Here is a 23294-nt window from a genome sequence, read left to right as displayed (position 1 = left end):
ATAAAGAGTGGTTAGATACTATGCAAGGCACAAAAGAGGAAGTGGTCAACTCGACCCGAGGAAGAGGAATGAATGCTTCACAGAGTGGCCCTTGAATCCTGAAGGACAAATAGGAGTTGACCTGGTGAGGAGGCAGAAAAGAACATTCCAGATGGGTGTGATAGCATAGAATATAGTGGTGAATTTGTGATAGTTCACTTTGTTTGCAACACAGCATCAGGGCATTTGAGAGGAACCATTGAAAGTGGGCTGAGAGGAGGACCCCTCTCTCTGCCCTGTCATCTCTTTTCAAGTTTCCTTCCTTCTGTGCAGTTGACATATGGGACAGAGCAAGTCCAGTGTCTAAGCAGATGCCCAGTAAAAACTGAAAACAGTATGCCCACTTCACAGTTGAGGAAATTGATGCTCAGAAAAGTTAAACCACGTACCTAATCCTCCTCTCTTTCTCTCTCGTTGTATAATATTTGTCTTAAAACTAGAAAAGTAAAACGTATGCCTTCTATGTTCTCAAGTGAGTTTAAAATCTTATTCATTAGTTCCAGAGGACTTAAAGACCTTATTGAAAACTGTATGAGAGAATGGAGTTTTGATGGCATTTCTTTTTAAATATTCATGAAGTAATGGTGCCATTCTTTTTTAAAAAAAAACAGCTTTTTTTTTGGAAAATTAATTGACAATTCATCCATGTAAGATATCCAATTCAATGATTTTTAGTATATTCACAGAACTGTGCATCTATCACAACTTAAGAATATTTTCATTTTCTCAAAAAGAAACACTGCATCCTTAAGCCTCTAACCCCATTTCCTCCCAACTGCCCCAGATCTAGGCAACCACTAATCTACTTTTTGTCTATACAGATTGGTCTCTTCTGGACATTTTATATTAATGAAATCATACAATATGTGGTATTCTGTGACTGGTTTCTTTAACTTAGCATAATGTTTTCAAGGTTTATCCATGCTGTAGCCTACGTCACTATTTCATTCTTTTTTAATGCCAAAATATTCTGTTGTATGGATATAATACATTTCATACATTTATCAGTTGATGGACATTTGGGCTGCTTCCATTTTTTTGGCTATTATGAAAAATGGTGCCATTCTACTATTGTGTTTGTGTTATTTTTTAAAGTTTATTATTTATTTATTTATTTTTAAATTTTATTTTGAGAGAGAGAGATAGCGTGAGTAGGGGAGGGGCAGAGAGAGAGAAGGAGAGAAACCCAAGCAGGCTCCTCAGTGTCAGCCCAGAGCCCAGCTCAGAGCCCAGTGCAGGGCTCAAACTCATGAACTGTGAGATCATGACCTGAGCAGAAATCAAGAATCTGATGCTTAACTGACTGAGCTACCCAGGCACTCCTATTTATTTATTTTGAGAGGGAGAGGGGAGAGAGAGAGAGAGAGAGCGCGCGCGCGCGCACTGAGGGTGAGTGGGGGAGGGGCAGAGAGAAGGGAGAGAGAATCCCAAGCAGGCTCTGCCACTGTAACCGCAGAGCCTGATTTGGGGCTCGACCTGAGCTGAAACCAAGAGTGAGATGCTCAACTGACTCAGCCACCCAGGTGCCTCTGTGTTATTTTTATTATACTAGCCTATGGATGTGATTAGCTTTATAAATATGTGCCACCAAGGAACCCGGTTTGCAGTGAGTCTATCAGTTCCCATAGTAGGTCAAGACAGATGTAAATGTGGGTACTTTTGGTATACAGGTAGTATTATATATGTGCAATCTGCGGGGGAAGCCTCAATTACAAAATTCAGGGAAGAATCTTTCTCCAGTGATTCCTAAATGGGATCATGGTCCATTCCAAACATTTAACTTTTTTTTTTTTTAATTTTTTTAACGTTTATTTATTTTTGAGACAGAGAGAGACAGAGCATGAACGGGGGAGGGTCAGAGAGAGAGGGAGACACAGAATCCGAAACAGGCTCCAGGCTCTGAGCGGTCAGCACAGAGCCTGACGCGGGGCTTGAACTCACGGACCGTGAGATCATGACCTGAGCCGAAGTCGGACGCTTAACCGACTGAGCCACCCAGGCGCCCCCCAAACATTTAACTTTTGATTGGAAGAGAGCAGAGCAAATAACTTAGACCCTAGTCAGATGGGTATGATTTTTCCAAAGTCCTTTCCTGTTGGATTCAATATTCTAAGAAAGAATGAATTCAAGACAAATAAATGACTACCAAGTACAAGACAAAAATACCTGGAAGGAATCTTGAGTAATCTCTTCCTAAGTGAAAGGAGGTTAGGAGGAAACTTTTGGATTTTATCTTACAGGATGTTGCAATTCAAGGACTATTAAATTGTGTATAATGTACAATCCCTTTTGTGCCAGACAAAGAAGTTTCCTGATTGTACTCTTGAGATATTATAAAGCATTTCTAAGGTTGCTGTTGAGCTAGAGAATTGTGAATTGGTAGGTTTTCAAATAAGTTACTCCAGACCTCAGTCTGGTCTAAAGCTTTCTGTTTTTACAATTAACTCCTCATGTTTCTTTGTTGAGTGTGTGTGTGTGTGTGTGTGTGTGTGTGTGTGTGTGTGTAAAAGCTAAAGATAGACCAGGAAGCATCTGGGGCCTTTTGGCTGTAGAGGGGAATCCAGATTTCTGAGGGCTAGCTATCCACTAAACTGGATACACAATGCTATCTATATCTGTCCAAAATGCCCCTAACTTATTGTACTTTGTGTTAATACTATGAGTTTTTCATTTATGAGTGAAGCAGGTGGGTCTGTCTGAAGATAAACAGTATAAGGCATGAATACTTCCATGTTGTTTGGTTGACCTTCTGAGGGATTACGAAGAAAAGTGGGCAAGTCAAGCTTTGGGCTGCTCTGAAAGCCATGCTTTCTTCTTGATGTCAGCTCTCTTTTGGTCTGCATTTCCAAACAAAGGATTATGATTAAGAAACAGTCATCAAGGGGTGCCTGGGGGGCTCAGTTGGTTGAGCATCTGGCTCTTGATTTCCTCTCAGGTAATGATCTCACAGTTTGTGGGTTAGAGGCTCGCATCAAACTCTGCACTGACAGAGCAGGGCCTGCTTGGGATTCGCTGTCTCCCTTTCTGCCCCTCTCTCATGCGCGTGTGCTTTCTCAAAAATAAACATTTAAAGAAAAAAGAAAGAAAAAATCAAGAGCAGAAGGAAAAGATTGCTAGCAATCAGTATGACCCAAAGCTGCGTACTGGTCAGGTAATGCGAGATTCTACTGTGTACACAACATGCAAAGTGCCACATCAATGCAACCTCCTTTTAATTAAGACAATTTTGGAAGGGCATTTCTCTGGTCTCCACAGCAAGATCCTTTCTCCTGTAACTAAAGTAGGAAGGTTACATTTCAAGTTTTTTTCCTAAATATCCTTCATTTGGGGGAAATAATGATGAAAACATCAATAATATTTATGGAGCACTCACTATAGGTTGCCATTTAATTTAACGCTATTATTAGTCCAGCTTTGAAGAGAGTAAAGCAGAGAGAGGTTCACTTACTTGCCGAGGCTCACGCAACTGGTAAGTATCAGAGCCTGGATTTGAAGCAGACAGGAAGACTCTAGAGCCCAGGCTCTCACCTAATCAAGAAAATTTTCTGTATCATAACTTAGTGTTATAAAACATTTTTCCTGCTACTTTTTAAAATATCAGGTAAGTATTCAAAGTAGATTTATGTAAACAACACACACAGCAAAACTGTAATACTATCTTTATTTTCTCAAAAAAATTGTTTTACATGCCCATTTTGTACCAGGGAAAAGATTTTTATGTTCCTTCAAAATGAGGGATTTTGCTGGGCAACTGTTAAAATTACTTTGATGATTCCAGTCGTGCATCGCATAGAGATTTATGACAAGTATGTAATCTGTTTGTCACCCAACTTGGATGATTTCCAAATGTTTCCTTTTAGTAGTTCTTGATTTTGTTTAGATTTTTTTTCAATGGCCAAATAGTCAAACAACATTGTCTGAACCACGTTTGCTCCCATCAGGGAAAACCAACGTGTTGAAAGATGGCTTTGGTTATTTAAAATCCTACTACATTCACTTGCAACTTTGAAAAGCATTCATGCTTTAGTGGACTGGATTTTTAAAAGGAGAAGAAGAAAAAATAAAACCAAGTTTGAGGCTCAAGTCCCTCCTTTGCTATTTGCTGCATTTTTTCTACTCTTTGCGGGCAAAAGCACGCTGAACAGATCAAATCAAACTGTCCGAAAAAGGCTGTCTGCATCCCTCATGTCTAAAAGAGAAGGATTTCGTTCCCTCTCCTTCACACATCAAAGAAGGCACTCGGGGAGGAAATAAACCATAATTAAGCATGAGCGACCAAGCAGACAGACCCCTTCCTCTGCCTTCCCCATCCCCGCCCCCCACGCCCTGGCAACAGTCCTGGGCGCGAGCTAGGGCCGGCCACCGCAGCAGCTGCATGGAGCGCGCGTCCACGCCTGCGCCCGCCGCCAAAATCTGGGCGGCGGCGGGGCCGTCCCCGGGGGCGCGCTCGTTCGGGAGCGCGCTCATGCAGCGGTTTTCTTCTCCCACAATCCAGAGGCTGCGGCGCGGGAGGGGCGGAGAGTCGGCGGAAGGATATGGGCGCGGAGGGAGAAGCGCGCTCCCTTTGACGGAGGGTTCACGGCACTGGTTGGGCGGCGTGGAGCGGGGTGTGATGCGGCACTGCGGTTCTGAGGCCGTTACTCCGGCTCCTCCAGAGAGGGCGGTGGAGGAGGCTGGAGCGCGGTGGTGATTTTGTGCCAGGGCTTCCCAGAGGCGCGCTGAAAAGGCTACGGGGCTGAGGAAACTGGGGGGTTAGGGACACACATTCAAGCCCCCACCCCCCGGGAGGGGAAGGGGGCTGGAAGCGAGGCTTGAGGTCGGCGGAGGGATGGTGTCTGTTCGGGGGGAAGGGGCGAGCCCTGCCTGTCGTTGGTGAGGGGCTGCGGGCAGGCGAGGCTCCGCGGGTCGTAGCGGCTCCATGCCCACTGGTGGGTGGAACGTGTTGAGCGGGACGCGGAGGTCGAGCCTGGTGGCCGCTCGGAACCCTCAACATACTATCTAACGTGGTATTTCATTTAGCCCACGTTGGGATTAATTCATTGCGGGCAGCTTCGCTGGTCTGGCTCCTCCAGGAGCTAGGCAACCTTGACGGGCTTTTTGTCTTGCTGCTCCAGCCCCCTTTCCCTTCCTCCTCCTCCAGATGCCTTTTCTCTGCCCCTCCTCGCCCGGTACAGACATTTCCAGCGCAAGCTGCCGCTCGTGGCTGCTGTCGAAGCCGCTTCTCGGGATTTCGGCTTGTTCCCCTCTGGGGTGTTTTTTGAGGAGGGAGAGTTTTTCTCCCCTCCACGATGGGATTTTCTTCCTGTGCCAAAATGGACTTTCACTGATTTCTACTTACTTCTTCAACGTTTAGTGATCAATTCCCTAGGCGTATTTTTGTGGTAGTTCCCTTTTTCAAATACATTATCTGTAAAATGGAGAACGAAATTTTTACTCCCCTCCTGGAGCAGTTTATGACCAGCCCCTTGGTCACTTGGGTAAGTAGGGTGTTATTTATTGTATCTTTTGCTGCATTATTTGTGGCTGCAGAGAAGGGAGATGGGCGTTCGTGTCCTGACGATCATTCCGTTCTAGGTTAAAACGTTTGGACCTCTGGCTGCAGGAAATGGGACCAACCTGGATGAATATGTGGCTTTGGTTGATGGGGTATTCTTGAACCAGGTCATGCTCCAAATGTAAGTGTTCTTTTCTTTCCTAGGGTAACTTGTTTTCTTTGAAAAAGGGCATACTGTAAACTTAGAGATTTTATGTTTTAAGCTCCTAATTGCTTTGGCCAGAAGAATTCAGGTGGTTTAAGAATTGGACCTTGAAAGGAGTGATAATCTTACCTGCCCAGCCCATTTATCACAGTCTAGTAATTACGCCTATTAAAATTGTGAAACTTTAATTTTTCATTCTGCAAACCGTATATTGTCACTTACTGTCTTTAAGTGTTGAAATCCAAATCACGTTGTGTCCTCTAATTGGTAAATAGAGAAAAGAGAATATGGGAATAGTTTCCTAAGGGGGAATAAAGCCTTTACTGTGAAGTTATGTGTATTAGATGCAGAAATGTCTTATTAACCCTTGTATCTAAAAATAAGTGGCTGAGATTTTGAAACTGGTGAAGTAATAACAGATTTCAAAAAAAAGAATTTCAAATAACAGTTCTGATTGGTGAGAACTGTTGCTGTGGCAAGTAATTTAAATGGGTACAGTAACTCAAGTCTGATTAGATTATTATGTGAATTGTTAGATTAATATTGGGGGGATCATTTTAAAGTATTTTTAAAGCTAGTTTTGAAATGCGGGTAACTGACATCTTGATGACAACTAGATAATGATTTTAGTAGGCAAATCTTTGTCTTTTATGTTTATGATACTTGGGTTTGTATTCAGTAGAGAAGTACTTTTAAGATGGGAGTTGAATATCCAAATCGTATTGGTAGATTAGTGAAATAAAAACCATTTTTATCATTATAGGTATTGTAGCATTCAAGCTAAGTACATCAGTGTAGGCTTTCTAAGTACATCAGCATAGGTTATCAAACTCTGAATGTTATTGTTGTGTTCAAAATAATGTGTATTTAGCCTAATCTGTCTTGAATAGAATCTGATTACAAGCGTAGTTTGGAACCTTCAGTTTCAAAGCATTCTTAACCTTTTATGTATGTGGGAGTTTACTGCATTATTAATAAATAATTGTTACTAAGGAATAAGTCCACTGTGAATAATCACATGAAGTGTCATTTCTGTATTTTGTAGGAAATTATGTTTCTTTTTAGATTTTTTAAATAAAAGAAGAGGTAGAAGTCAAAATCATAAATGTTCCAGTGTAACTTCTCAGTCTGTGTGCCCAGAGATATTGGTAGTCTGTGTGCTCAAAGAGATTTGTGTGTTGTTTTTCATGTATGTATTGATCCTACAGAGAAGCATTGTACTACTATGTTATTCCATAGGTGTTTTATTTGTATAGGCACTAAATGTGTGTATATTTTTTTCTTAAGAAAGGAAAAAGGAATGTAGACAATTATTTCCATGGACAGTAAATATATTTTTGGCAGCTCTGCCAGTGGAACTATTTTTTTATCTTTGAAATATCTCACTATTTCATAAGCAAAAGGGTAGAATAATTAAATTGACTTCTATTTTAGGAAACACACATGACAGGAAGGGTAGCCATTACAGTAGATACTCAGAACTTGTTCCCTCTCTTGTTTTTAGATGGAGAATTTTGAATTTGTATGCTGAACCCTAAAAAAAATAGGTGTATTTACAAAATAGGAAAATACTTTAGTTTTCCACTTTTTTTAAATTTACTTTTTTATTTAATTATTTTTAAAGTAGGTTTCATGCCCAACGTGGGGCTTAAACTCATGACCCTGAGATTAAGAGTTTCATCCTCTACTGAGTGAGCCAGCCAGACACCTTTAGATTTCCACTTCAATGTTTTTTATTTGAATGATTCTTTTTCCAAAAAATATTTAGATTTTTTTGAGCCCTGAATAGTTAGCCAAGGTACTAAAAACAGACACTTGTTTCCACTTTGAGTGGAATTGAGTGCAACTTTATATTTAAAAATATATATGTATATTTTGAAAGTAATGGTGTTTCAAAATAGTGGTTGCCAGGTTGTTTTTGGCGGGGGGCGGTGAGGGGAGAGGACTAGCTCCATTCCAAACCTCAAATCTACTTCTGTTTTCAGTTCCACCTCTCAGTTTCTTTAAAAGTTTTTTCAGTGTCCTAATTCTGTTCTGAATGACCTATATAAATTAAAGGGAAAGAAAATTAGAAAGAAAGGAAGAAGTAGGCTTTAGCTTTTTAAAAAATAATTTGCTTAAATAAGATAAATGTATTTTAATTAATTATTTACCTAATAGGGCAACAAAATATGCATTGTTTTTAAAGCTGTATTTTGCTAACTTTAAAATCATTAAGATTTCTGTTAAGTACTTTATTCGAGTTAATGTTTGATTTAATGTACTGTATTAAATTATCAGTTGAACTGTACCCAGTAAGTTAACCTAAAAGGTAGCCTTAGTCTAAGTCATCTCTAGATTAAATTTGTTTACAGAATTTGTGAGTGAGAACCCTTTCTAAAATGAAACTATTTTTCTTCATGTTTGTTTTGCTTGGAGTTTGTTGAGCTTCTTGGATCTGTGGGTGTGCAGTTCTTAACAAATTCAGAAAATTTTTGGCTGTTTTTTATTTTTAGAAATAAATATTTGTATTAGAATATATAAGTGTGTGTGTGTGTGTGTGTGTGTGTGTGTGTGTGTGTGTGTGTGTATTCTTGCCCCCACTTCCCCTTTTGGAAGTCCCAATTACATGTAAATCAGGCTATTTGATGTTCACTGATGTTGTGTTCATGTTTTTTCAGTCTTCTGTGTTTCATTTTGGATAATTTTGCTATGTCTTCAACTTCATTAATCTTTTCTTCTGTAATGTTTAATTTGCTGTTAATTCCATCCAGCTTCTTTTTCATTTCAGACATTATGATTCTATTCTAGAAATAGAGTTCTTTTTGTATCTCACATGTGTATAGCTTTCATGCTTTGTCTTTTCTCTAGCCACTTGAATATATAGAGTACAGTTATAACTGGATTAATATTTATTTCTACAAATTCTATCTGTATCATTTCTGGATTGGTTTTGATCGATTTTTCTCCTCATAAAGGATTGCATTTCTTTGCTTTTGCATGCCTGGTAATTTTTGATTGGATGATAGACATTTGGAATTTTACCTTGTGGGGTGCTGGAGATTTTTGTTTTTCATTACATATTCTTGAACTTTCTTCTGGGATACATTAAATTACTTGGAAACAGTTTGATCTCTCAGGTCCTGCTTTTAAGTTTTATCAGGCAGTACTACTTTGTTACTCTATTGGCAAAACCCTTCTGAGTACCCTCGATGGTAGGAACAGGAGCTATTTCTGGACCTGTGTGAGCTCTGGGTGGTATTCCCTCTTATCCGTACCCACCCCCTGACCCCCCACTGTTCTTGGGTAGTTTCCTCACATGTATATGCTAATAAGTACTCAGCTGAAGACTTGAGGGATACCTTCTGCAGATCTCTGGGTTTTTCTGTGAACTTTTCTACTCTTATGTACTCTACCTTGTATATGACAGTCACCTTGTTGTCTCTAGATTAAGTTCTGTCTCCTCAATTCAGGGAGGTAATTGCTCTGTCGGGGTTCCCCATCCCTGTTCTATGGTCTAGGAACCCTTTCAAGGTATTAAGTTGGGGCAATGGTAGGACTCATCTTGTATGTTTCCCATCTATCAGGGATCTATTGTCCTTTGCTTTTTCATGTCCATTGCCTTGAAAAACACAATATATTTTGTCCTTCTTTTTCTAGTTTTTTCAAGCAGGGGAGTAATTTGGTTCCTGACATTCCATCTTGGCCAAAGTGGAAATCTGTTTATATACTTATAATTACACTTTTGGCCTGGCAGCCTTGCTATTCCTGCTTTCAGTTTGACATAGAATTTTGTTATAGAAAGCTTATGGTATATATATTTTTTTCATCTACAGTCTTTATTAAAAGTGAGAATATTAGTGACTTTGGATTTGCCATTTTGGACTTTGTTTACATTTTCTTCATGCCTGTTTACCAACTCTGCCTTATAATTTTGGAGTCTGTTCACTGACTTGGGATTCGCTGCATTCAGAGATAAATCCTGGATTTCACTGAGTAGCTCCTTGAATCAAAGAATCTCTGTAAGAGCTTGTGACATGGCATCAGTCTTGTTTAACTAATGGGGAAGGGGAAGCTCTTTAGAGATCAGGAATGATGGGCCAGCTCTTCTGTATGCTGCAGGGCATTTTTGAATTTCAGCCAAATGAAATCTTTATTTCTCACTTCTGGTTACCACATATAGGGTTTGGTTACACTAGAAATAATCATTTTCTTGTTTGAGATGTCATGCAGTTCCATAACCCATTTTGCATATTACTTGCTATGAAATTTTGAGGAATTTATGACATGGTTGTGAATTTCATAATTCTAAAGTTTAAAAGTATGCTATTTATATTACCTAAGCAGTTGAAGATATGTATAAGGGTTTTAAGTATGGAGAAAATTATTAATGGTGTCAGAAAAATGATTCAGCCCCATTAGATAATGATAGAGATCTATACTTGAAATACCTGACAGTTACTATATACTTGTTCTGGCTTTTCTTCTTTTAGAATCTTGAACTTGAAGGAACTTTAGGAGTCCTCTACTATGAAAATCATTTTTAATTTTAAATTAATTTTTTAATTATGTCATTTAATTATGACACGTGGTCATGCAGATTCTCCTTAAGTATTTCCTGAGAAGCACCTTCATAAAATATACCTAGCAGAAGTCATTTATCTAATAGAGGAAGTTGACTGAGAAGTGTTTCTTAGTTCTTTGAGTGTTTAAGATTCGAAAGTATGGAGAGGTCGATTGGGGACGATGAAATAGATAAAGGGTATCAAGAAAGAGTACACTTACATTGATGAGCACTGAATAATGTATAGGGTTGTTGAATCATTATACTGTATACCAGAAACTAATAAGTATGTTAATTATACTTCAATTAAAAAAAAAGAAAAATAAGATTCAAAAGTAGGTTGTGCTAACTTTATAATGACCCTAAAGTGACTTATAAAATACATGAGTTTCAGGGCACCTAGGTGACTCGGTTAAGTCTCCGACTTTGGCTCAGGTCATGATCTTGCAGTTCGTGGGTTCGAGCCCCACGTCAGGCTGTGTGCTGACAGCTCATAGACTGGAGCCTGCTTTGGCTTCTGTGTCTCTCTCTCTCTATCTGCTCCTCCCCTGCTCACACTCTTGTCCCTCTCTCTCAAAAAATGAATAAATATTTTAAAATATGTATATGGGTTTCTTACCAAGTATGGCATTGACTCTGAATTTTGGTGTGATCATCTCAGGTTTTCTCATTGGGCCTCATAGTTTTTGTTTAGTTTTGTTTTTGTTTGTTGCTTTTTTAAAAACACACTTATGGTACAGTCATAGTTGCTGTCTTATTACTAAGTTTTGTGATTTACCTCCCAAATTTTTCTTAGATGTGTCCCTGACTTTTGGATTAATGTGGGAGCCCTGACTGGTCTTACTTTTGGGCTTGCCCCTCTTCAAGTTGTCTTCTCAATCTGTGATCACACGTACTTATATAGGACTCTTGTCTGATAGCATTTATCTCATTGTATTGCAGTTTTTGGTATGTTTGACTCCACTAACCTGTGAATTTCTTGAAACCATCTACTATCTCTTTCATCTTTATTTCTAGCATATGCTTAACATACAGTAGGTACTTGATATACTACTGTTGAATAAATGAATAATAGCAAGGTTATGTGGTAAAGTAGGATGAATTTGGGCTTTGAGTCAGACAAGGTTTAATTCTCACTATGCTACATACTAGTTTATGACCTAAACAATTTACTTAAATTTCCAAATCTCAGTTCCTACATCTGTGAGATGAAAGATAGTGTTTCCTTCCTGGAGTAGACTTAATCTCTAATAATGTACAGATAGTATCTATTTTCTGTTTTGTTGACCACTGTATTCCCAGTGCTGGTTGCTGTCATTAGTATTGTCGTGTAGTAGGCCAAACCTGCTTTTTTATGTTTCTTCAAACAAATGATCATTCACAGCTTAGTTTTATATAATTCCTATTGGTATCACATCTATGTAGATATAAAATCTTTAGAAAGTTACGTCTCAATTTCTTCATTTATAAACAGGACAAAAAGAATCACAGAGTTATGAGAATCAAATAGGATAATTTGTGTACAATGCTTGGCATATAGCAAGATTCAGGTATTGTTAGCTATTGATCTTTGCTTTATTCCTATTATCATAATAATCATTTTTCCCTACATTGCCCTTTCCCTTTTTTTTGCCTAGCAAATTTTAACTCATTCTTTAATACCCTCTGAAGTCCCTTGGCAGAGTTAATTGCTCTCTCCCCTATCATCTAATATCTATCTTTACCAAATTGTTAAAAGTGCTGCAGCAACTAGATAGTTAGCATTTAGAGGCTAGAAGTTTTTGTTATGTATCACCAGTACCTAGCATAGATTTGGTATAAGTTTTCATTAAATGTTAAGGAATAAATGAAACATTTTATAATTTTATTAATTTAAAAAATTTTGAAAACTCTAGTATTGTAGAATTTAATTTGCTTTACTTTTTAGTTTGTCTTCTATTTCTCCTTTTGTTCTTTCTCTGTTCCATTATTTAATTACCTTTATTGAATATTTTCCCCACCTATGTTATGTCTTGCTTGAGTTGACTTTGTAAGAACAAGTCATAGTCCATGCTTTTGAATGGTATTAGAATATACAGTGACTTCAGTTTGGTTTCCGATAATGTTACTGATCATGTCCAAATATTGGGATTTTTGTCCACAGCCTTGTATTGGACTGATGTCTTTAAGAGCAGTCCATAGTCATTGTCTGATTTGCTGTATGAGCCATATCTAGTTAAGCTACAAAAAGCGATGAGAACCTAGAGAACAGAAACTAGTTGCTATATATGGGAGTATTTTTAAATTTTTAAACTGAAAATTTTTTCTGTAATGTGTATTAATATGGGAAACTCAAAAAGGAACAATTCTTATTTTTATTTTTTAAAATTTATTTATTCAAAAAAATTTTTTTAGGGGTGCCTGGGTGGCTTAGTCGGTTAAGCATCTGACTTCAGCTCAGGTCATGATCTCACGGTTTGTGGGTTCGAGCCCCATGTCAGGCTCTGTGCTGACAGCTCTGAGCCTGGAGTCTGCTTTGGATTCTGTGTCCCCCTCTCTCCCTGCTCTTCCCCCACTCATGCTCTGTCTTTGTCTCTCTCTCAAAAAATAAATAAACATTAAAAAAATATATAAAATTTTTTTAGTTTATTTATTTTTTGAGAGAGAGAGCAGGGGAAGGGAAGGAGAGAGAGAGAGAGAGAGAGAGAGAATCCTAAGCAGCCTCTGCCCTGTCAGCACAGAGCCCAATGTGAGGCTCGAACTCAAGAAACATGAGACCATGACCTGAGCTGAAGTCAAGAGTCAAATGCTTAACCGACTGAGCCACTCAGGCACTCCACTTATTTATTTTTTTAAGTAATGTCTCCACCCAACATGGGGCTTGAACTCATGATGCCAAGATTAAGAATCTCATGCTCAACTGACTGAGCTAGCCAGGTGCCCACAGGAAACATCAGTTCTTAACTATACTCTTTCAGAACAGCAGTTGACCTTCTTTTAGGATTTGTGACATAGATTGGTACCACTATAGGCAGAAATTTTCAATATTTAAAAATAATTGAGATTTAATTGATATTAAAAGATACCTAATATTCAATTTTGTAATCACTAAGCTAGCTACTTTTAGAAAGGTGGTGTGGTATAGAGGAAGAAACTGCCTTGAGAGTTATGTTTAATTCCTGGATCAGGCTGGTTGGTGGAGCAGTCAAAACACACACATTTGTTGACTAGTATACTTGGGTGTGGTTTGTGGCACCCCTGAACATTTTCAATACCAACATCAAAGATCACACCATCATAAATACAATAATATTGAATCAAAAGTTTGAAATATTGCAAGAATTACTAAAATGTAGCACAGGGACACAAAGTAAGCAAATGCTATTGGAAAAAAAATGACAAAATGGCACCAACAGACTTGATTAACCGTCATAAACCTTCAATTTGTGAAAAACATAATTATCTACAACGTGCAGTAAAGTGAAGCACAATAAGATGTGGTATGTCTGTATTCTCTTTCTTCATGATTTTATTCCTATTCTATCTTAGCTCTATTTTGCTAGTTCAATAATTAATAAAACTAGGTTGATGAAACTCATCAAGTTTATTCTGACATTTGTGAGACTCAGGGCAAGTATTCATTTACCACGATAGGCCTAAATATTTAAAGGTTATAAACCAGACTAAGAAATTTTTTACTATGTTCTGATCTTTTATCATGAAAAGTAGGTATACCTGAAAAATATACCTTCATGATGACTTGAAAGATTCAAATTTAGAATTTATGGAATTTAGAATTCAAAAACTCAGTTTCTTATCAGAGTGTAGTGGAGCTCAACCTCCTCCCCACATCCCTAGCTCTGTCTAGCCCCACAGAGAGGTCTCATGTGCATACCTGTGGGCATCCTGTAGGCATGCCTAAGACCCATGCTCTTCCAAACAGCTCTCCTTGACCCAGTGATACATACATCTGTATAGTCCATCCTCAGGACAGACCTAGGAAAGAGTCCTGTGCAGGCCCTGTAATTGGGTTAGAGGTATTTGGGCAAGAATTTCCAGAGTTCTAGGTAACTGCAGTGTCATCTATGTATGGGTATATCCTCTTGCTTCCATGGGTTGCTTGCTCAGTGGTGAGGGGCATGGCCTGAGGAGGGCCAGAGTGGCACTCAAGGCTGAGATCTGTTTTGTCAGGATCTAAAATACAGTACTCAGTGAATTAGAAGGCTGAAGAGATAGTTTCCTTAAAGGTCAGTTTATTCAGTGAGTAGTTCCCGAGCACTCACTATATGATAAACTATCTGCTAGATACTGGGGATATGATGCTGAATAAGATACGGTCTTTCCTCACTAGTAAGGAGAACAACATGTAGATAAATTGCAGTGTGATACATGTGCTATATGGTAGAATTATGTTCTTGAAATAATGTTGGCACAAAGAGAGATGTGATTATTCACTTAGAAGAGGGAGAATTTGAACTAGGACATGAAAGTTGAATAGGACCAATTCGGTAAATACGAATCATAAACAGTTGGAGTAGGAGGCAAATGGCATAAAAAGAGGCGTGAAGATATGACTAAAAATAGTAGACTCAAATAACTATAGGTTGTATTGTACAGCTGAAGCAGAGATTGTATGCTTCTTGCACATAGGAGATGAGTTTGAAGAGGTGGGGATTGGGAGACTGTCCTTAGATACCGTGTTAAGAAGGTTGGATTTTTTTCCTGTGGAGATATGTGTTACTTCACATTCTTTTTGGAGAAATAGGGCTACCAAGGGCTGTGTGTGTGTGTGTGTGTGTGTGTGTGTATACAGAGATTCATTTTAAGGAATTGGCTCATGAGATTGTGGAGGTTTAGCTAGTTTAAAAGCTGATGGGGCAGGCTGGCGGGCTGGTAGGCGGGTTGGAAACTCAGGGAAGAATTGCATTGAGTTCAAAGGGAGCTTGCTACAAGGAGGTCAGCCTTTGTTCCAGTAACACCTTCAAATGACTGGATGAGGTCCACTCACACGGAGGGTAATCTGCTTTACTCAAAGTCCATTGATTTATGTGTTAATCATATTGAAAGAAACATCCAGAACAATATTTGACCAAATACTGGGCACTGTGGTCCACCCAAGTTGATACATAAAATTAACCATCATAACTAGTGTTTCTTAAGCTAGGTCCACAGATATTCTTGGGGGGGTCTGTGGTAATTTAGGAAATTTAATTTTGTGTTTTAATTTCATTAATTCAAATTTTTTTCAAGAGGTAATAAAAACAAGAAATTCTTTTGCAGTGATAATTCACAATTGATTTTTTTTTCATAGAATAAGACTAGTTTCTTAAGTCACTTTCTCATACAGGGTCCATGGACTCTTAGGATATATATCGATAGGATAATGCTCAGAGATTCTTGATAATTTTGTTTTTTAAAAAGGTGTCACTACTGTACTCCAGCTTGAAAAACAGTAATATAGGCTATTGAAATCATGAAAGGAATTGAAACAGATAGCATTTGCATTTTAGAAGGATTAAATTTGGTGCTTATGGAGGCAAGAATAGAGATAGTAACAGCATTTATGTAGAAGTGATATAGAAGAGAGACAGTATGAAAGTGATGGGACTTGGTTACTGATTTGATACAAAGAATGAGAAAGGCATGAGTCTGGGATGACTGCCACACTTTTTACTTGGGTAAAGAGCAGATGGTAGTGCCCTTAGTAAAGTAAGACATTACAAGAGGATGAAAATTTGAGGGGAGGGGAAGTATAGAAAATAAGTACTGAGTTTATTTTGGAGGGTCTGGTGAACAATGAGAAGTATCTTGTGGGCGGATAGATACACATAGGTCTGGTGGTGCTCAGGGAAAAGGTCTAGAATAGAGATAGAGATATCAGAATCTAAGGACATGGGTGTCAGAAAAAATACAGAAGGGAACTGATGATAGATCCTAGGAAACCGTAACATTAAAAGGCTGGAAGTTTGAGGAAAAGTAGGAAAATTCACAAGACTCCTGGGAGGAGATCACAAAGGGAGTCCGTTAAAGGTGAATTGTCTTGCATAAAGATGTATTGTCATGTGAGGTTGATGGCTTATTTGAGATTTGGAAACCACAGATTTATAGTGGAGCCAATCAGTGTGGTTGAATAACTTACCCAATAATGCTTAGCTGCTCAGAAACTAACAAAAAGATCTGTAGAGTTTTCTCAGATTTGGGAATCTATAATGTAGATGTAGGGTTGGCTATCCAGGTGAATAGTTGAAATTAATAGAGTGTGAGCATTAAAGTGAAGGAGGAAAGCAAGTGTCATCAGGAGGAGGCTGATAGATTAGAGAGGTTGCAACAGGATGAAAGATGAGTAGGATTAGGAGAAGGTGAGAAGAGATGGAATAGGGGATTTTCAGAGTTTGAGATTTTGAAAGTTGCAATTCTGAATGGTGATTTAGGGCCAGGGTTAGACCATGCTAATGGGTGGATAAAATAGAATATAGTGAAAATAACTAAAGTTGAGAAGGAATTTATTTCCTTTTTTTTTTTTAAATATATAAGGTTAATGGTCTTTTGATTACCACTAGAGGTAGAAATGAGTATTTTGAATTAAAGTGGAAAGCTGGGAAATAAATAGCTAATTATAACAGTGTTATAATTAAAGAAAAATTTAACAGTAAGGAAGGAAGAAGACTGGCAATTGTAATTTTTATGTTAACATGCTCTTTGTGGGCTAGTATCCAAAATCTGTAAAGACCTCACCAAACTCCACACCCGAAAAACAAATGATCCAGTGAAGAAATGGGCAGAAAACATGAATAGACACTTCTCTAAAGAAGACATCCCGATGGCCAACAGGCACATGAAAAGATACTCAATGTTGCTCCTCGTCAGGGAAATACAAATCAAAACCACACTCATATATCACTTCATGCCATTCAGAGTGGCTAAATGAACAAATCAGGAGACTGTAGATGCGGGAGAGGATGTGGAAAAACGGGAACCCTCTTTCACTGTTGGTGGGAATGCAAACTGGTGCAGCCGCTCTGGAAAACAGTGTGGAGGTTCCTCAAAAAATTAAAAGTAGACCTACCCTATGACCCAGCAATGCACTGCTAGGAATTTACCCAAGAGATACAGGAGTGCTGATGCATAGGGGCACTTGTACCCCAATGTTCATAGCAGCATTCTCAACAATAGCCAAATTATGGAAAGAGCCTAAATGTCCATCAACTGATGAATGGATAAAGAAATTATGGTTTATATACACAATGGAATACTACGTGGCAATGAGAAAGAATGAAATATGGCCTTTTGTAGCAACGTGGATGGAGCTGGAGAGTGTTATGCTAAGTGAAATAAGTCATACAGAGAAAGACAGCTACCATATGTTTTCACTCTTATGTGGATCCTGAGAAACTTAACAGAAGTCCATGGGGGAGGGGAAGAAAAAAAAAAAAAAAAAAAGAGGTTAGAGAGGGAGAGAGCCAAAGCATAAGAGACTGTTAAAAACTGAGAACAAACTGAGGGTTGATGGGGTGGGGGGGGTGGGAGGGAGGGGAGGGTGGGTGATGGGTATTGAGGAGGGCACCTTTTGGGATGAGCACTGGGTGTTGTATGGAAACCAATTTGGCAATAAATTTCATATTAAAAAAAAAACCATGCTTTTTTATTACACAGGAAATTTTGTGGGCTATCTTAATAGTTTTTCAGGAAATTTTACAAAATGGTGTGTTCTTAATGTAATTTACTTTCATAGTGAAGGTGAGAAAAAAATGGTAAACTCCGTAATATCATTGACGAAGTGATTATTTCCTTTCAGAGCACCACGGAAGATAGTTTAGTTTTAGGTGATGGGTCCTAGTCCTTGCTTAAGACCTGGATTACTACAGAATTGTGGAGGGGTACCTGGGTGGCTCAGTCTTTTGAGCATCTTTCTGTCAACACAGAGCCTGCCTGGGATTCTCTCTCTCCCTGTCTCTCTGCCCCTCCCCCACCAGCTTGAGTGTGTTCTCTCTCTCAAAATAAATAAATAAACATTAAAAACAAAACAAAACAAAACTACAGAATTGGGAAGGATGAGAAGTTGTGGGGAAAGACCACTGGAGGCAGTACTCCAATTCTGTTTTGCCAAGACTGGTTAAAAAAAGGTAAACCACAGTAAATTCTCAGTTAACTTGAATGTTGAAGGAAATTGGAGTGTTGAGTTTTCTCATAATTGAAGGTTATTTTAATTTTTTTCCAACTCCACATTTTAAATCTTTGCAAGTGAATTAAACTGTATTTCCATCTTTGTAAATAGGATATGTACAAGTATTGATTCAGAATCTTGTAGTACCTCATTTGTTTTCAACTTAAGTCTTTGTGTTAAGTATTGAATGTATATAATTAAGATGAATCTATAATGAATGGTGAATGATCCCAAGTATGTATTTGGAAACAAATCTCTTGTTATTAGCTTGTTTGTTTTTCTTTTTTAATTTGTATGTATTTTGTATGTTTGCTTTTTGTTATTTATTTGTTTATTTGTTTTTTGTTTTTTGTTGGTTTTTTTTTTCTTGAGTGAAATGGAGTGTGTATGATAGCGTGGGTAGATTAGGGAGCCCTGCTGTTTAGAAATCAGTTATAAGTCAGGTTTGGTCTCTAGAGAGAGGATGGATAGTCAGGGAAGTCAAGGGGAGGAAGTTAGATTTAATTTAAACCTTGAAGAATGATTGGACTTGGGTAGCCATAGATGAGGAGAGGAGGGTATTTTAAGCTAGGGAATCAGCATGAGGAAAAATCATATTTATGATTTGGGAGGTGGTAAGGAGATGAGCCTTGGTAGAGGATTCATCCAAGTTGGGAAATAGAATATAAAGTTCCATAAGTAGAGTAGGCCAGATTATGGGAAACTTAAAAAATAACTATTATAATTTAAACTGCACATGGCAGGCATTGGAGAACCATTTAAAATTACTTATTAGGGAATTAAAATACAAGGAAAATGACTTTAGCATTAGTTTGTAGAAAAGATTAGGTATGGACTTTATTTGTTCATTCAATGTTTATTAAGCATATACTACGTATACCATTGCAGGTATTGAGACTACATGAGCAAATCGATGAAACTTACGTTGTATTAGTGCTTGGAACAAAGGTGGAGAATAGGCAGGAACAAGTAAGGAAGATAGATGGGTAGTGATGGATGTCATCTGTGCTTATGGTGGTGAGGTCCTAGTCAGTGTGGGCTGTGTGAGTGGAGAAGAGGAGCACATTCAAGAACTTGCAAAAGAATTGATGGAATTCTAGATATAGTGTGTGAAAGGGAAGAATGAAGGATGATATGTCAAGATTAAAGCTGAGCAGACAGACTTAAACTTATGTATTTCTTGAGAAAAGGATGTTAAGTTTGGATACTTAATTATGCATGAAAAAATAAGGACATTTAGTTTATTTTTCTAGACTTGCAACTGGAAACATTTAAATGTGTAATATAGTAATGTGTTTTGACAATGATGCTTAATTTTATATGAGAAACATTTTATACTCTTCATATTTTCATTACTGTAAGTATATATTTCATTTTCATATTTAGTAAAATAGTTCTGAGGATGTGTTATTATAATTCTTCTGGTCTGTCAGAATGCTTTAAAGTCTGCATTTATACGATATAATTTCTCTAGGATATTTAACAATTGCCTGAAGATTAAGTTGCATTTTAACTACTCAGTTGTTAGAATTTAGCCATCTTTGTGTTACACTTCTGTTAATTACAAGGATTCAGAGTTTCTGTCTATGCTTATAGAAAGAACTCAGACCAGTGTTTCAGAGTTTGGACAGTGCTGTTCTCAGTAAATTTTTTTGTTATCTGAGAGTATTCATATAATTATTTTGTTTTATACTTTATTCTGAAGACATAGCGTGTTACTGAGTTATTTATTCTGGAAGGGAATTTTGGTCTTTGCATAGTTATCCAGAGCTTTTGTTTTTATTTTTGTTTTAATTCTCCAACACATAGATGAAGTCCAATATTTGTTGAGTATTGTACATTTTTCTTTTAAATATCCCATTATCTATCAACTTTGCATTCTCAGCTGCTTTCAAAATATTCTAAAATCCTAGGTCATTCTTCTGTTTTCTAAATTTAGGTTTTTTTAATGTTTATTTATTTTTGAGACAGAGAGAGAGCATGAGCAGGGAAGGGGCAGAGAGAGAGGGAGACACAGAAGCAGAAGCAGGCTCCAGGCTCTGAGCTGTCAGCACAGAGCCCGACGCGGGGCTCGAACTCACTTAAATTTATTAAGTTTATTTCTCTTGAGCCATTTGTAGACCCTGCTACAAATTCCTTTAACTTGTTTGTTAATAATTCCATACTTCCCTGCTTGTGTACCTCTCCTCTAACTTGGTTTCCAGCATATCATGTTGTTTCCAGTGCAATACTTGGTTTGTATGTGTGGCATTTTTTCTCTATTTTACTACTTTTTTTTCTTGTATTTCTTCTTTCATTTCTGTCTTTAGCAGTGCCTTTTTTTGAATGTTTATTTATCTTTGAGAGAGAGACAGAGTGTGAGTGGGGGAGGGGCAGAGAGTGAGGGAAACACAAAATCTGAAACAGGCTCCAGGATCTGAGTTGTCAGCACAGAGCCCGACACGAAGCTCGAACTCACAAACTGTGTGTGAGAGAGATCATGACCTGAGCCGAAGTCGGATGCTAAACCAACTGAGCCACCCAGGTGCCCTAGCAGTGCCTTTTGAATGAGTATCTTCCTTTATGTTTTTATTAAAAAAAATTTTTTTTTAAGTTTTATTTATTTTGAGAGAGTAAGTGAGCAGGGGAGGGACAGAGAGAGAAGGAGAGAGAGAAAATCCTAAACAGACTCTGTGCTGTTAGCACAGAGCCGGATGCAGGGCTTGAATTCATGAACCATGAGACCATGACCTGAGCCAAAACCAAGAGTTGGACGCTCAAGCGACTGAGCTACCCAGATGCCCCATCTTATTTTTCTTTTAATTGGCAGGCTTATTATGGAGGAGGTTTGTGATCCCTTTGGGAGTACTTTTATGGTACACTGAAAAGGGCAAATTAAACCAATATTGTGGTACTTTTATTCTGCTCTTAATAGAATTCTTATTCTTAGAGTAATTCTGTATGGGAACTTTTTTTAATATTAGAGGAATTGACGGCAAAAGGATTTTCTTACTGAATTTTACAATTTCTTATTTGAGGTAAATTTCTATGACCGTATATTTTAGTTTGTTAATAAGCGATTGTACTTTGGAAAATACTTTTTAAAGTTTTTTTTTTTTTTTTTTTTTTAACTTTAGAGAGCTTTCTTGCTTCTCAAAATAACCATGATACCTGTCACTGGTAATTAATTAAGGGCACTATTGAAATTACCTTGGAGAGTTTTTGGACTTCAGGTTAAGAATTCTTTCTCTATTGAATTGATAGTATGTGAGTGAAAGCTGTACTAGTTAAGTCTGTCACTGATCAAGGAAAATATCTAATTATGTATCAGCTCAGTTTGAGATTTCTTGAGTTTCTAGAACTGTCTGGATTTGGAGCAAATACTACCCCAAAATACTGATGAAAACCAATTTAAACAAACCTCTCTGACCTATGATAAGGTTTAAAGACAGTGGGTGGAGGTTCTATCACAGATGAGTGATGCTCATTGGTGCTATAAACTTTATTTTAGTTACTGGCTATGTGGTTGACCACCATATAAATGAAGGTTCTGTTACTTGATGAAGGTACTGATTAGCCATAATACTAAGTCCTCAGGCCTCCATACCAAGAACAGGAATTGATTTACTTAATACAGTGGATCTCAGAGTGAGACCAACAGACCCCTGCCAGTCTGCCAGGCCAAAATTAGTTTTATAATAATATTAAGATGTAATTTGCCTTTGGGGTCTATGTTGGAAAAGCACAGGTGGGTAAAACTGTTGACACCTTAGCTTGAATCAAGGAGTGGTACCAAATTGTACTCTGATAGTCATCGTATTCTTCACACTGTTGCGTTCCTAGAGTTTAAAAGAAATCACGTTTCACTTAAAAATGTTCTTGGTGAGGGGCACCTGGGTGGCTCAGTTGGTTGTGTCTGGCTCTCGATTTTGGCTCAGGTTGTGATCTCACAGATCCTGAGTTCGAGCCCCAAGTCAGCTCTGTGCTGACAGTGTGGAGCCTGCTTGGGATTCTCTGTCTCCCTCTCTCTCTGCTCCTCCCCTGCTCACAGTCTCTCTCTCTCTCTCCCCCCAAAAAATAAATATTAAAAAAAATGTTCTTGGTGAAGCAGTAAAAGTTAGTTTATTGAGTCTTGACCCTTGAGTACATTTCTTTTTAATATTCTGTAGGACAAAATGAAAAGTATGCATAAAACACTTCTGTTGCATAATAAAATGTGATGATTATCTCAAGGAAAAGCACTTACAATTTTTTTGAGTTGCAAGCTGAACAAGTCTCTGTTTTGTGGAACACTTTTGATGTGAAAAAATGACAGACAAACTGGTTATTCAGGTTTGAGTATTCGGCAGACATTTTTTTCAAAAATGAACAAAGTGGGCCGGCCATTTCAAGAAAAACAAATGATTTTGTTGTCAGTGATAAAATTTGAATTACAGAAAACACAAACTTGGTAGCTTCTCAATAAAGACAGTTCTGATGATAATATAGGTGATATTATTCAATGTGAATTTTTATATTGAATAATAATGTGCATGTTTGGAAAATACATATAACTCAATGAATAAATATTTTCAAAATGATAATTCATGATAAGAAATCATGCATATGTTAGGGGTGCCTGAGTGGCTTAGTGGACTAAGTGACCAACTCTTGATTTTGGCTCAGGTCATGATCTCATGGTTTGTGAGTTCGAGCCCCATGTCAGGCTCTGTGGTGACTGACTCTCTCTCTCTCTCTCTCTTTCTTTCTCTCTCTCTCTTTCTTTCTCTCTCTCTCTCTCAAAATAAATAAATAAACATTAAAAAAAAAAGAAATCATGCATATGTAAAACATGTATTCAAAATGCTAGGTTCACCAGTGGATTTTAATGTATAACAGTAAGAAGAGTTCA

The 23294-nt window shown here is 37.8% G+C and overlaps 1 protein-coding gene across 7 annotated transcripts in view; it reads left to right on the top strand.

Annotated features, from left to right (window-relative positions):
- The first annotated feature begins 4637 nt into the window (after nucleotides 1-4637).
- The window catches only part of CCDC88A (coiled-coil domain containing 88A), a 140125-nt gene continuing 121468 nt past the window's right edge, over nucleotides 4638-23294 (top strand). For 4 of the 7 annotated variants that reach the window (XM_042981421.1, XM_042981418.1, XM_042981415.1 and 1 more), the window contains exons 1-2: nucleotides 4642-5516; nucleotides 5614-5714. In XM_042981421.1, coding sequence (XP_042837355.1) covers nucleotides 5454-5516; nucleotides 5614-5714 — 164 coding nt within the window. In that variant the 5' untranslated portion in view covers nucleotides 4642-5453. Of the gene's footprint in view, nucleotides 5517-5613; nucleotides 5715-23294 lie in introns of all 7 variants that reach the window. The other 3 variants (XR_006215723.1, XM_042981420.1, XM_042981419.1) reach the window with 3 other exon arrangements.

This window comes from Panthera tigris, chromosome A3, assembly GCF_018350195.1.
Source record: "Panthera tigris isolate Pti1 chromosome A3, P.tigris_Pti1_mat1.1, whole genome shotgun sequence".
Classification (NCBI taxonomy): Eukaryota; Metazoa; Chordata; class Mammalia; order Carnivora; family Felidae; genus Panthera; species Panthera tigris.
The sequence above is the reverse complement of the archived record's forward strand: the minus strand, read 5'-3'. Positions and strand labels throughout refer to the sequence as shown.